Source organism: Pipra filicauda, unplaced genomic scaffold (assembly GCF_003945595.2).
Source record: "Pipra filicauda isolate LSUMZ 115617 unplaced genomic scaffold, ASM394559v2 scaffold110_size2237424_pilon, whole genome shotgun sequence".
Classification (NCBI taxonomy): Eukaryota; Metazoa; Chordata; class Aves; order Passeriformes; family Pipridae; genus Pipra; species Pipra filicauda.
In genome coordinates this window covers 2,096,299-2,108,878 of record NW_024103552.1, presented here as the reverse complement: position 1 = coordinate 2,108,878, position 12,580 = coordinate 2,096,299, and the positions used below count along the sequence as shown (strand labels likewise).

The window sequence follows — 12,580 nt, the reverse complement described above, 5'->3', positions numbered from 1 at the left end:
TCCAAGCCAGAACTGACTTCATTATACCAGGAGTGTCTCTTCCTGCGGGTCTTCTATCTCACCCATTCCTATGGGGTTGAAAACCTATTGGGATGTGGGCAGAGCTTTCCTCATTTATTTGATTTTATGAGGTTTTCCCACTTCAGCTCAGATATGGAACAGTTGGATGATATGCAAAAGCCTTTTCAGTACCTTGTGATCTTGTGGATAAAATTCTACTTTCTTCTTCATGACTGGGCAACACGCCAGGATGTCAAGTTTCCAGATTCCATCTGATTTACAGCAAAAAAAGGACAGTACAGAAAAGGTTAGATTTTCTATTGAAGAGGGAAACTCCCCAACATTCTCCCTCTCAGTGTATTCCCAGATATGAAGGTGTTGGGTCAAAAATAAAGTTTTCAGTTACTTTGATCTCCTTACAATGAGGTAGTAACTTTACTGCCTATCTTAGTGACAGGGAGAGAAGAAAAATGAAACACAGAGTGACCTGGATTTCCAGAAGTCAGCAGAGACTGAAAATGGTCACCACCTCGAAGAAATGGATTCCTAGGTAACAAACAGTATTGAATGTTAGAAAGTGCTGGGTGCTGGCAAGCTGGAGATTTACCATATTTAGTCAGTGTCCTTGTCTCATTTGTTCCAACATTGGCAAAACATAAAGATATATATAGAGAGACTGTGTTGATTTCTGGTAGTACTGATTATATCCCCCAAATTCTGAGGAAAATAGATATAATTGTTGCTTTGAGAATCCCATAATTGAAGGAAAGCAGTAGTTTAGCAGATGTTTGACCATAAAGTATCAAAGAATTCATATTTTTTGCATGTGTTTTAAAATGCACTTTTTTTACCCTGATGGGTGACTCTGCCCTTTAATTTTAAAGAAATACTGACAAGCAGAACCAACTCCAGAATGCAGCCTGCTTGAAATGTCTCCTTGAAAAAGGAGCAGTCTCTGGTTTTTTTGTACTGTTTGTTGCAGCAAAACTGAAATAACATAAATATGAAGGTGATGTATTGGCAGACTTTTTCCTAGTTTTTATGTTCAAGTCATGGGTTTTTTTGTTTAACTGTCAACATTTGGTCCAATTGTGCTCTTATGGAAGGTGATAGGAGTTTTGCACTTAGATAATATGAATATAGTTCCAGCCTTTTTTGTGTAAAGTAGGGATAATACATGTTTTGAAGTTGTTGAAGGTGTGTGCTGTTGCTGTAGGCTCACCATTATATTAAGCCAGGGCTGCTGCTGAAAGAAGCAGTCTGGCCCCAGTCTTGGCCAATCTGTTTTCCCCCTGGTGTTGACCCTCCTTTTTTTTTTTCTCAGTGGTGAAGTGGATTAGGAAATTCAGCTAGATAAACAAAAGGCCAACAAAAGAAAAGTTAACTTTAATGTGTATCAGAGGATTTATCTTTGAGTTGCCAACATCTTGGGTGGTCACTGACCTACTGGAAGAAAAGGCTGTCATTCTGGAGGCACTCGAGTACCCCTTTGTCACGTGAAGGGTGGGAGTTCAGATTTTTGCTCATCAGTCCCCCAGGAAAGTTGAGACCTTGGTGTCCGATAGTCTGTCAGTGTCTCGTAAGGAGACCCTTCACCAACGGCTTAGCAAGATCAGAGGGTGCTTTGGCCTCCCTTGTTAGGGGGAACTCAACAGAGCCAGGACCCCTCAACGGGTCCTGCCAAGGTGTTATCCGCCACCAGCAACTGCAAGGACTCACTTTAACAGTTTACAGAATAACACTTTTTATTAATACAAATTGTGGCAGATTAATAAGGTTTGAAGGTTGTCGGTGATAGTGTCTACTGCAAAAATATGTTTTAAAGCAATGTACTGATACACGTATTAAGCAAGCACAAGCTCTGATACGAAGCAATCTAAATAATATGCTATGGGATAAGCAAAAGCAAAAGCTCTAGTCCTAAATGCAGCATTTAATGCGTGTAGAGCATATTTCTCACCCAAGATGTCCCTCTGGGGGTGGAGAAGATAGACTCAGCCCGTTGACTGATCCCAGCAGTTTTGGTGGAGGTCTTTTCCCACTTTCCACTTATCCCCAATTTACTTTTATACTATTTTCTTTATGTTTGGGTGGAGTTTGAGTGGCTCTTGTCATAAATACTTTTTATTTCTGATTGGTGTACCTAATGGGAGAGGGCGGGTGGTTGTGGTTTGGCACCCGAGAAGGGGATTCGACATGGTTGTTGGCTTCAGCAGCAGAACATCCTGATTCTCCCTTATCAGACAGGTACTGTACAGTCTTAGTACTGCAGTGTTCTCCCATTATGCTGAGATTAGAATAAAGGGGGGCCGCGTAGTCTCCATTCCACACTCTGTTCTGTTTCTCTGAGCAGATGTTTGTTGTTGTACTGGGGAGCATGTTGACCTCAGTCCATCCAGGGAGTTGTAGCTGCTTTTTACCTTAAAATTGTGAATCCCTTCTAGATTTAACTCTATCATCCCACACCCTTTGATGAGGGGTTCAATGCTGAGAACAGGGGTTGGAGAGAGTTGTAGGCCTGAGACCACAGTGCATGGCAAAACCCTTCTTCTGCCTTCACTGGATCCCTCCTTTTTCGTGTGTGAGGAGCTATTGACTCACATCTTGAGACCATGAGCCTCAGTACTGGGTGCCTGGATTGTTTACTATTATTTACAGCAATGCTGCTTGTGGTATGGTAAATATGCTATTGTTTTTCTTGGAATGTAAAAGATGACATCCATGAATGACCTCAGACACTGTGGTTTTCAGTGGCTCAGCATTTGGGCCAAAAGTTAGTGCAGTGACATTCCAAAGATTCAGAGAGCAGGAGTAGCTGTGTGGCTTTGAGGTGGACATGCTGTCTGGGAAGAAACTGAATTCCAATTGCTACTTTAACAAAGTGAAATGTGGATTGCCAATGCCAAGAGATGGAATTTTCAGGTCTTTTCCCTTTTCAGTGTCACTGAGTTGAGGGCAGGACTTGAATATGATTTTCTGCATGTGTGGGCTATGCATGCACTGTTGGATGGCACTGTTACCTTCATCCCAAAGGGTAGCCAGCGGTGACTGGCATCTTGACTCGCTAAGGAGGGAATGGTTGTCCTCAGTACTTCCTGCCTTGAGCACCTGTGTTCTCAGAAACTGACCTCTCTGGATCTTGTTCTTGAATACCTGATTCTCCCTGGACGTTGCATAGCAAGCATGTGCCCTGTGCAGGGCTGCTCCTGAGAGAACCTAACTTGTTGCCCTGCTCTTTTGGCATCCAAGGCTTTGTGGTGGGTGTTGGGTCCAACCCCTTTTCTGCTAGGATTTGCTGCTGCACAGTAAGCTACATGCTATTGACACCAAACTATTCTAAGGAGATCCAGTACTTGCTGGAAATTGTAAGTCATATTTGTAAGAAATGTAATTATTTATAATGCTTATTTTTCCTCTGTGTTCTTCTTAAGGAACAATGCAATACGTTTAGTCTCTGTGCTGTGCATCAGAGCTGAAGAGCCTCATATCCTTTTGGTTAACTCTCCTATGTAATTTTAGTTTCATGAAGTAATTATTTTTGCTGGTCCACAGAGTAGATGAGGTCACATTTTCCAGAAGTATATTCAGATTTTACAAAATCTTTTTTCTCGATAAAAGCCCTCTTCTTCATTTCACAGTTCCTCTAAAATATTTAATGTTTTCTTCATGTTATAATTCTTATATCAATACATATTGATATGTGTTGACAGAGCAAGTGTGTTTCTAGGTGGTAGAAATATTTCACATTTTCAGTACATGCTATAATTTTTGAGGGGAAAAAAAAGAAGTGATGATATTAATCTTTCATTTGCTTCAGTCTGACATGAAACCTTAATTGGATGAGTTCATTACAGATGGAATTTGGGTTTGTTTTTCTGAAAATCTAGTTGAATTGCATGCGGCATTGGGGGAAAGCCGAACAAATTCCTGGAGAGAGATGGAAAGCAACATGTTTTTAAGAGAACTATGATAGAAGTTGAGGGGAAAAATGTTTTCTGAGCTGATTTTAGAGGGTGCTGAACTTAAAAAAGGATATAATGCCAGGTCCTAATCTCACTTACCTTTGAATATATTTGCCTTTTCTGTCTGCTCCCCAAGACCTTCTTTCTTTTGACCTATCTCAACAACTACCTTTTTCTCTCCAGACAGATATCTAACTTTGAATGTGCAGCTCTATCCTGTGACCCATGCAAAAAAAAATCTAGGTTCTCTGTGACTCTATGAAAGAAGCTACCTTGCAAATGGGCAGAGGACAGTGCTTGTGGGCCATATCTGAAAGAAGCAAAGGCATGGTACTTTTATCTTGGGGAGATGATCAGCATCTGAAGGATAATGGGATTAGCCAGGCTGAGGGCAGAAAAGCTTGGGGCTACTGCCTGTATGTGCTTGGGGTCAGCATGGAATACAGTATACCTTCATGCATCAGCTACCAGGCTAAAGTAGCTTTGTAGGGAGAGCTGAGGTGGAAACAGAGAAATCTGGGAAGTGGCAGCCATCCAGGAGATAGGTGAGATACAAGGGTGCTCTGATGTTGCTGGTCTGTGAGGCAGGGCTGCCATCTTCATGCACTGTGCTTGTGGCCTGGTTTTGCTCCTACTCTCTCCTACTCTACCATGATGAGGTGTATTGATTTCCTGTTCTGATATCCTGATGCCTGGTTCTGATGAATGAGGTGGTAGCACTCTGTCTCCCTCTTGCTCTCACGACTGCAGATGCCAGGACATGTTTCAGATACATCTTCTCCAGTTTCAAAATTTCCACCAATATCAGAACAATTAGATGTGTTATTGACATTTCAAGGCAGTGTCTTATGCTTAGGATGAAAAATTTTAAATATATAATACACAGGGAAGTTTTGTGGAGACTTAGTTGATACAGTTTCCAGCTTTGTTTTGTCTAGGCTTAAAATTACCGTATTTTAATTGTTTTAAGCAAAAATTGCTTTGCTCATCACTGTATTTATTTGACAGTGGCAGCTTCAGTGCATGTGGATCAGTAGCATCACTGTCCCGTAGTGTGATTTGTAAGACAAATCGTAGTTATTACATTAACAGTGTGCAGTAAATGAAGTTTGAGAGGTACACAGGTGTGAGTTGTTTGCTTGCTGCTATCGAAAAAAATGTATTGTCAAAGTAATGATAGCTGCATTTGGCTTTGTAACTAGATATCCAAAGGACTGATGCTATTAACTGGATGACAAAAATGAGACTGGGGGGAAAAAGAGAGTAAGGCCATAATTAAGTAATGAGGAAATTGGTATCCAGTAAGATTAAACAGTATGCAAATGATATTTCTTTCTGGCTTTACTAAATTCTTTTAATACAGAAATAGATTGTAACTAACTTGATTAAATTTCTGTGTGTTTATGAATACAATGTTTCTAAAATAGTAATAAATAAAAAACAATAGAGACTGGGTTCACTAATCTCAGGAATTCCTGATACTCGATATGGTAAAGTCTGACCCTGTCTTGCCCTAGTGTGGCCAGGGACATCAGTATTCCATACGAAGTGTCCTTGAAGTTTTAATAGAGGTTCATCACGTTTTAAAATCTGATAATAGGGTGGATTTTCCTTTTTTTCTTACTCTTTGCTGAAACTTGTTACTAACACAGACTGATGCATAGCTCTAGATACTAAAGTGACTTAAACATTCGCTGCATATAATCTTGGGAAGAATAAGTTACCTTGTGAGGAATCCCCTTTGAACTAATTTACTCCTTGCATCATTGCTGGCAGGCAAGCAGGTGCTAGGAGGGGACTCTTCAGATAGAATTGTTCCTGCCAAGAATCAGACTTCTTATATATGGCAATGTTATAGACAGCTGATTTACAGATGCTTATATATATGTGTGTGTGTGTGTGTGTGTGTGTGTGTGTGTATATAAATGGACTTTCTGCTTTCTGTAGCTAATAAAGAGTAACTGTAATAAGTCTTGTGTTCATCCTGCCTGTGACAAATTTTAGATTGCTAATGCGTACCATGCCATTTATTTCGACTGGCAATGTGATCATCAAAGTTGTGCAAACTCCTAATGCCTTCATCTAGGAAGGGCCATAAATTTACCTCTCCATGATATTTCCTAGGAATTACAGATAGTTACTAGCTGTCTGTAGCTTTCTTTAAAAAGCTTTCAGAGTTGGTGTTTGTTCATGAATGCAGTAAAGTAATGCCCAGAAGAGTTACACTCCTCATTTCTCTTGACCGATAGTCACTAATACGTGTGTCCTTCCAGTGCCTGCTGCATGATCCAAGTGGAGCACTGGGGAGAGCTAATATGAAATACAAATTGCAGTATCAACCTACTGAGACCATGACTTTTCTTGTGGAAAATGAAATTTTGCAGATACTTGGCTTTATTTCCAGTGGCAGGGTTTCATACCCAAAATGATCCTGTTACTGGGATGTTCCTTAGCTGGGCAGCTGAACCTGCCATTCATTACAAGCAGCTGGGGTCTGTTAGTATGCTCACCTACCTGCCAAAGGCAACTAGTAAAATTTGAAGGCGATTCTCTGGTTTGCCTCTCTTAAACGATGCCAGGTAAAGGTAAGAATCTGAATAGTTAAAATTTGTACACCTCTGACACTAGGGTATTTCTGTAGCTAAAAGTCATAGGCCTTTGCTGTAGCAGTAGATGTCTATTGCCCTCTTAGCAGTGAACTCTAAAGAAACCAAACTTTTGTGTGGAATGGTTTCTTTAAGGTTTTGAAGTGTGGTTTCATCTTAAAGAAGCCATGAGCCTGGACAAACTGGTGCTGAGAGAGATTACCTTCCTATTTTGCTAACAGTTCTTCTCATGTATTACAGCCTTAAATACAAGTCTTTGAAATCCTCTAAATAATTCTTATACAACATACACAAGCAAACGAGCAAAAAAAAAAAAAGGAGGACTTTTCCAAGGAAAATCAATTTATTCTTAAAAATATGATAGTTTCACTTCTTTGACAAATCTTTGCTAGACATTTTTTATTAGTTTTAGTTTTTACTGATGTATTTTGTGACTTTTAGGTGAAATATATAATGCTAAAATTTCAGGCATCCATTACTTCTTCTACATTTAGAAGCAAAGAACCAGCCCATGTTGTTAAGCAGTCTCTACTTATCTCTGTAACCAATCAACACAATTGGATTTTAAGCACAGTGGTCATTTTAATGAATTACTTCTCAAATGCTGTGAAATATAGTTCCTCAATTAATGTCCTAAAAAGTTAGAAGGGTTCTCTGGCTTTGGGGAACACTACTTAACTATAACATTCTTTGTGTTTTCAAGCAAGATAATACAGAAATTTAAAACTATTCCAACTATTAAAAATTAAGAGCTGAGTGGAATCTAACTTACTATGTGTAAATAGTTCTGCAGGAGTACCTGCCTGTGTTTTCTGAATCATAACTGGGACATATGGAAAATCTGGAAAATCTCCCAGAAAGGCATCCAGTAGAACTGCAGTATTCTGCTGAATTAAATATGAAGAAATAATAATAACAATAACAATAATAATGCATACTGCAAAATATCTTGAGACTGCAGAGATTTAATTATTTAATTTATGGATTAAATAATTTTATAAGTGTTTCAGTCTAAAAATATGTGTTTCCAGTTGTCTTACGTTAAGCTAGGTTGTTTAGCAACATATCAAAACATTTCCATGAAAAGATTACTATCTTTTTTTTAATTAATCCCATAGGCAGCTTTTGCAAATGTTTTTGTACTGTAAATGATTACAGTGAGGCATTAAAGCACATTCAGAGAACAAAATTCTCCCTGTGTATCCTTCTTGCCCTTCAAATTATGTTTTAATACCAACCTGATAGCAGGGTTTACAGAACTGTGTGGACTTGCTCAGGGTGCTATTACATATATTTAGTAGCAATCCCTGATGAAGTATTTCACAGTCTTCCTTTTCCAGTAAAAAATTAAATCTCTGATTTCTTGAGTTCTGCACAATCCGTGCTTTTCTGTCTATTAAAAGTGGCCATAGGAGAGCTATAGGACAGCAATGTTAAAACCACTGTAATACTTTCTTTCAGGAATTACGGCAGAAGTCATAGTGGTAACCTCTTTTGATGAACTGCATAAAAGATCTCAGGAGGCCAAGGGGAAGATTGTTGTCTACAATGAACCTTTCATCAGTTATGGTGAAACTGTGCAATACAGAGTACGGGGAGCAGTGGAAGCTGCTAAAGTTGGAGCAGTGGCATCCCTCATTAGATCTATTACTTCTTTTTCTATTCACAGGTAAGCATTTTTTCTCTTTTCTCCCTGTAACTCACATTTCAGCCCTTTAGTTCACATGTCTTTTCTGGGCAGGCTTAAACATTGCCAGTTATGAGTGGATGTTTGGTGTAAAACTATAGTTCTTTTCCCTGGTGCTTTGTCATTCTTTCAGAATGTTTTAATTTTTATGTTACTGATCCAAGTTTTGTATGATATTTGTTTTAAAGAACTTCCGGCATTCTTAAGGCTGCCCTAAATATTCTGACATCAACCAAAACCAAATGTCTTTCCTGACAACATGTATCAGACCGTCAGTGATCCTATGAACTGGTTATTCTGTATGTTTGACTAGAATGTAAGTGTACAGTTTTCAATGTATTGGTCATTTTCCTAGCATGAGGCTGACTTGTGCTACATGAAGGAGTAGTCTGCTTTCAACATAATTATTTAAAACACTTTAGCAGTAAGGCTTGTAATTCTCACACTGCTTTTTAAGTTTTTACTTTTTTTTAAAAAATATTTTTAGATGTCTTAGTACATTACTTATTTATCACATATAGCATTATGTTACTGAAACAATATTTTTCTAGTTTTCTGGTTGATAACAAAGTTCTTTATTTTATCTAGAATTTTTTTCCAACTCTGAAAGCTTACACTTAAAATGCTTATCTATTGTGAAAAACATTAATTGAGGCATAAAGAGAAAATGGAGAGTAGTCCATCCATAAAGTAAAAGGCTGACAGATGCACACCATTCTTTAATATAGTATTTTTTTAAATCTTACACAGTTATTGGTGAGCTTAATGCCTGCAGGGATCTTTGTGTAGTAGCCTGCTGGCTGTGGTGAGAGTTCTGGTCAGGCAGACCCAGACAGCAGAGCTGGACCAAGGACTGCAAACTGGACAGACCTATCTCCCTGCCCAACTTCTCGTACCTGAGCAGGATTGTAAGGGGCTTTAAGTGGTGCCAGACACAAAGCTTGACTGCTTAAACTGTAGAACTCTGTTAATAAAACCACTTAATGTAAGACAACATGGAAGACATGCAGTTTATACAACAGGTACTGTATTTTGTAACATCATTCTTTCTTTGGCAAGTATGTGTTGAGAACAATACAGATCATTTTTTCCTCCCTCTAGTTACCTGGTAACTCTGTACCCACAGAGGAGTCATTGGCAGTAGCTAATCTGTCCCCAGATGTGTGCCACATTGTAACCTGGAATTGTATTCTGTTTAGATAACACCATGGTTTCTTTATGATCTCTGCTTCTGTGTTTACTTTCTGCAGAAGTCTAGGCTAGTAGGTGGAAAAGGTCATAACAGCTTTGGGTCTTTCTTGAGGCTAGAACTGGGAAGTCGCTGGGGCAGGCACATGGAGACATGCTTGATTCCACTATTTCACAGAGAACATGACTGGTCATATCTCAGCAATATGAGAAGTGTGCAAGCTTCATCATTTGAATGCTTCAGAGAGTCAGAAACCATTAATGCCAACTGACTGTCTTAGAACAAATGCAGAGAACAGCTCTGCATGTGTAGAAACTATGTAGAAACTACCAAGAAACTGTAGTTTCTTAGTAGCATTTTTATATGCTTGACCTGGTTTCAGCTGGGATAGAGTTTGTTTACTTCTTAGTAGCTGGTGCAGTGCTGTGTTTTGGATTTTATATGAGAATAATGTTGATAACACACTAATGTTTTGGATGTTGCTAAGTAGTGCTTACCCTAAGTCAAAGACTTTCTAGTGTCTCATGCTCTGCCAGTGAGGATCAGCACAAGAAGCTGTGAGGAAGCACAGCCAGAACAGCTGACCCAAACTGGCCAAAAGGGTATTCCATACCATAGGATGTTATGTTCAGTGTGAAAACTGGAGGGGGTGGGTGGCTGGATGGGGCCAGTCACTGCTTGGGGATGGGCAGGTGGTGAGCAACTGCATTGTGCATCACTTGTTTTCTTGGTGTTTATTTATTTGCTATTGTTTATCTTGTGGGTTTTTTTAATTACAATTATAATTTTTATTATAATTTTTTTTTTCAACTATTTAACTGTTCTTACCTCAAGCTATGACTTTTTGTTCTTCTTTTTCTGAGTCTCCTTCCCATCTCACCTCGGGGTGTAGTGAGTGAGCTGTTGCATGGTGTTTAGTTTCCAGTTGGAGTTAAACTATGAAAATGCTACATATTCCCCTAAAGAAGGGGAATAAACATTACCTGTTTAAAATGCTTTCTCAAATATAAAGCACTTGATTCAGATATTACCCAAACTATTTCTAGTGTATTTCTTGGTGACGAACAAATGTGATGTTTATGATGTATTTTCAAAAACTTAGAATTTTCTAACATAGTTCATAGTGATGAACAGATAGATAGTACAATATATTTCAAAAACAGTTTTATGAAAAATTGTATGTTTTAAAATAGTCTTATTTGGTATCATCACAGAATATTGCAATCTATAATGTGTTGATTTACTGAAAACCAGAAGATGATCTGTCCTGTCCTTAGTTACGGTGCTGTGCAGAAGGGTTCATGAGAGTGGCTCTTTGTATGTTTTATTTGCAGAGCATCTATGGAAGTCAACTTAAAATGTAATGAAAAATTTAGAGATGAGAGATGGAGACGGAAGGTAGGCCTCTTTATTAGGATTAGGTATGGGCATTACAGCTATTTCAAAATTGAATGAAAAGAGAGGAGAAATAGACGCCAAATGCATGTTTGTTTAGAGGTATTGAATCCTTAACTGAGACTGGGAGCTGAGGTGTCATTCCCAAAACCAAATTCAAATTTAGACACTGCCAGGGAGCATTTTTTCACTAAGTGTACTTTCTGTACTCTCTTCATTTACCTTTGGATGTGGAAGTGATTGATTTATCTATTTTTTCCTATAATATGGAAGGTATTCAGGTCCAGCCCATCACTTCTGATACTTGGTTTTGACTAGATCTTTTTGTCTTGTTTTTAACAAATAGATATTGCTGTAGGCAGGATGGATTTTCTTATCTCCACGCCTTCTCCTATGTTTTCTCTTAATCACCAGCTGTGTGTCTTCCTTGTCTATCCTACCAGTGCGCTGTGCTGGATGGACTATGTGCTGGATGTGGTGCTTCTTATCAGTCTGTGTCTGGGGCACTGTTTGTTCAAGTTACTTGCCTTTTTGATTAACTGATGGGAAATACTGTGCTGCTGCATGTGTTAGAAGGGTGAGAGATGAAGGGTAAAAAATAAAAGGTTTCTAAATGTTGTGAAAGTAAATCTTGCATTCTTGCAATTTGTATGCTGCTGCTTTGTTGACCACAGCTGCTTTGTTGACCACAGCTTCCTTGGCCTGTGTTTACATGTTCGCCAGTAATATGAATAAATGATAATGGGATCGTGGAGTTTTCTAAAACATCTTGGAAATGTCTTAAATATCCTCCTTCTCACACTGCACTATCCTACTTTGATCGGGTAAATGAAAGCTGAAACATCACAATTTTTCCTATGCTGTATCAGCTTTGGTGGATTTTTTGGGGGAGGGTTATTTGTTTGAGGGGTTGGTTTGTTTGTTTTTCAAATATTTCAATGCCTTTTGGACAGGGGACTGCTTATTTTTATTTACTTACTCTCTTTGCTGGAACAATGTAAGCCAGTCTGTGGTGTGATTTCTAGGTGATCTTGCAATGTGAATAATACTGATCGGCTAAAACTAGGTACTTTCTAGTAGATTAACATCTTAGGCTTATTAGGGCTCATTATTAAAGCTTACTGACAAGACATAATTGATGAAATCACAACATGAATTAAATCACTGTTCTCTTGCTGGTAGCTTGATGGCTGTTCCTTGTTTCAGAGATGGCAAGTGTCTGCCACATTTTCAAGGGCAAGAAGTGTGAAGGGAATCTTTGACCAGTGATTATGTGACAGTTTATTTTTTTTTAAGGTGTGGTAGTATAGCTATGGAGTGAGTGAAGTGCCTTGGGGGCTCAGGCAGGTAAGAAGGGATGAACTTGATTATACTCTGCAAAACTCATTGATGTGTTTGTATTAGGGTTCATGACACTCATTGGTGACAGTGAAGGACTTGAAGTATTTGCTGTTGAGTTTCAAGGAGTAGATTAATTTATTTAGGGCAGCATTGCTAAGTGAATAGGAGACAAAATTAGCAACTGCATCCTTCTTGACATGTTGGCACTAGTTACATGGCTGGTATTGCGATGTTACGTGGCAGTTGTGTCTCGTGGCATTGTCTGCCTCTTGTGTTAGAGTGAAATGCTACTATATAGGTACCATGTAAGAGTGGGGGGTTTTTTACTTAGGAGAAGGTCACTGTAATTAGTACGTAATTTCATCTGATTCCAATTCTTGGAAGGGTGGAAGGGACATCT

General features: G+C 38.8%; 1 protein-coding gene across 4 annotated transcripts in view; it reads left to right on the top strand.

Moving 5' to 3' along the window:
• Nucleotides 1-12,580, top strand: part of CPQ (carboxypeptidase Q) — a 150,078-nt gene that overhangs the window by 23,621 nt on the left and 113,877 nt on the right. For all 4 annotated transcript variants that reach the window (XM_039382460.1, XM_027717599.2, XM_039382456.1 and 1 more), the window contains exon 3: nt 8,030-8,237. In XM_039382460.1, the coding sequence (XP_039238394.1) occupies nt 8,030-8,237 (208 nt within the window). The remainder of the gene's footprint in view (nt 1-8,029; nt 8,238-12,580) is intronic.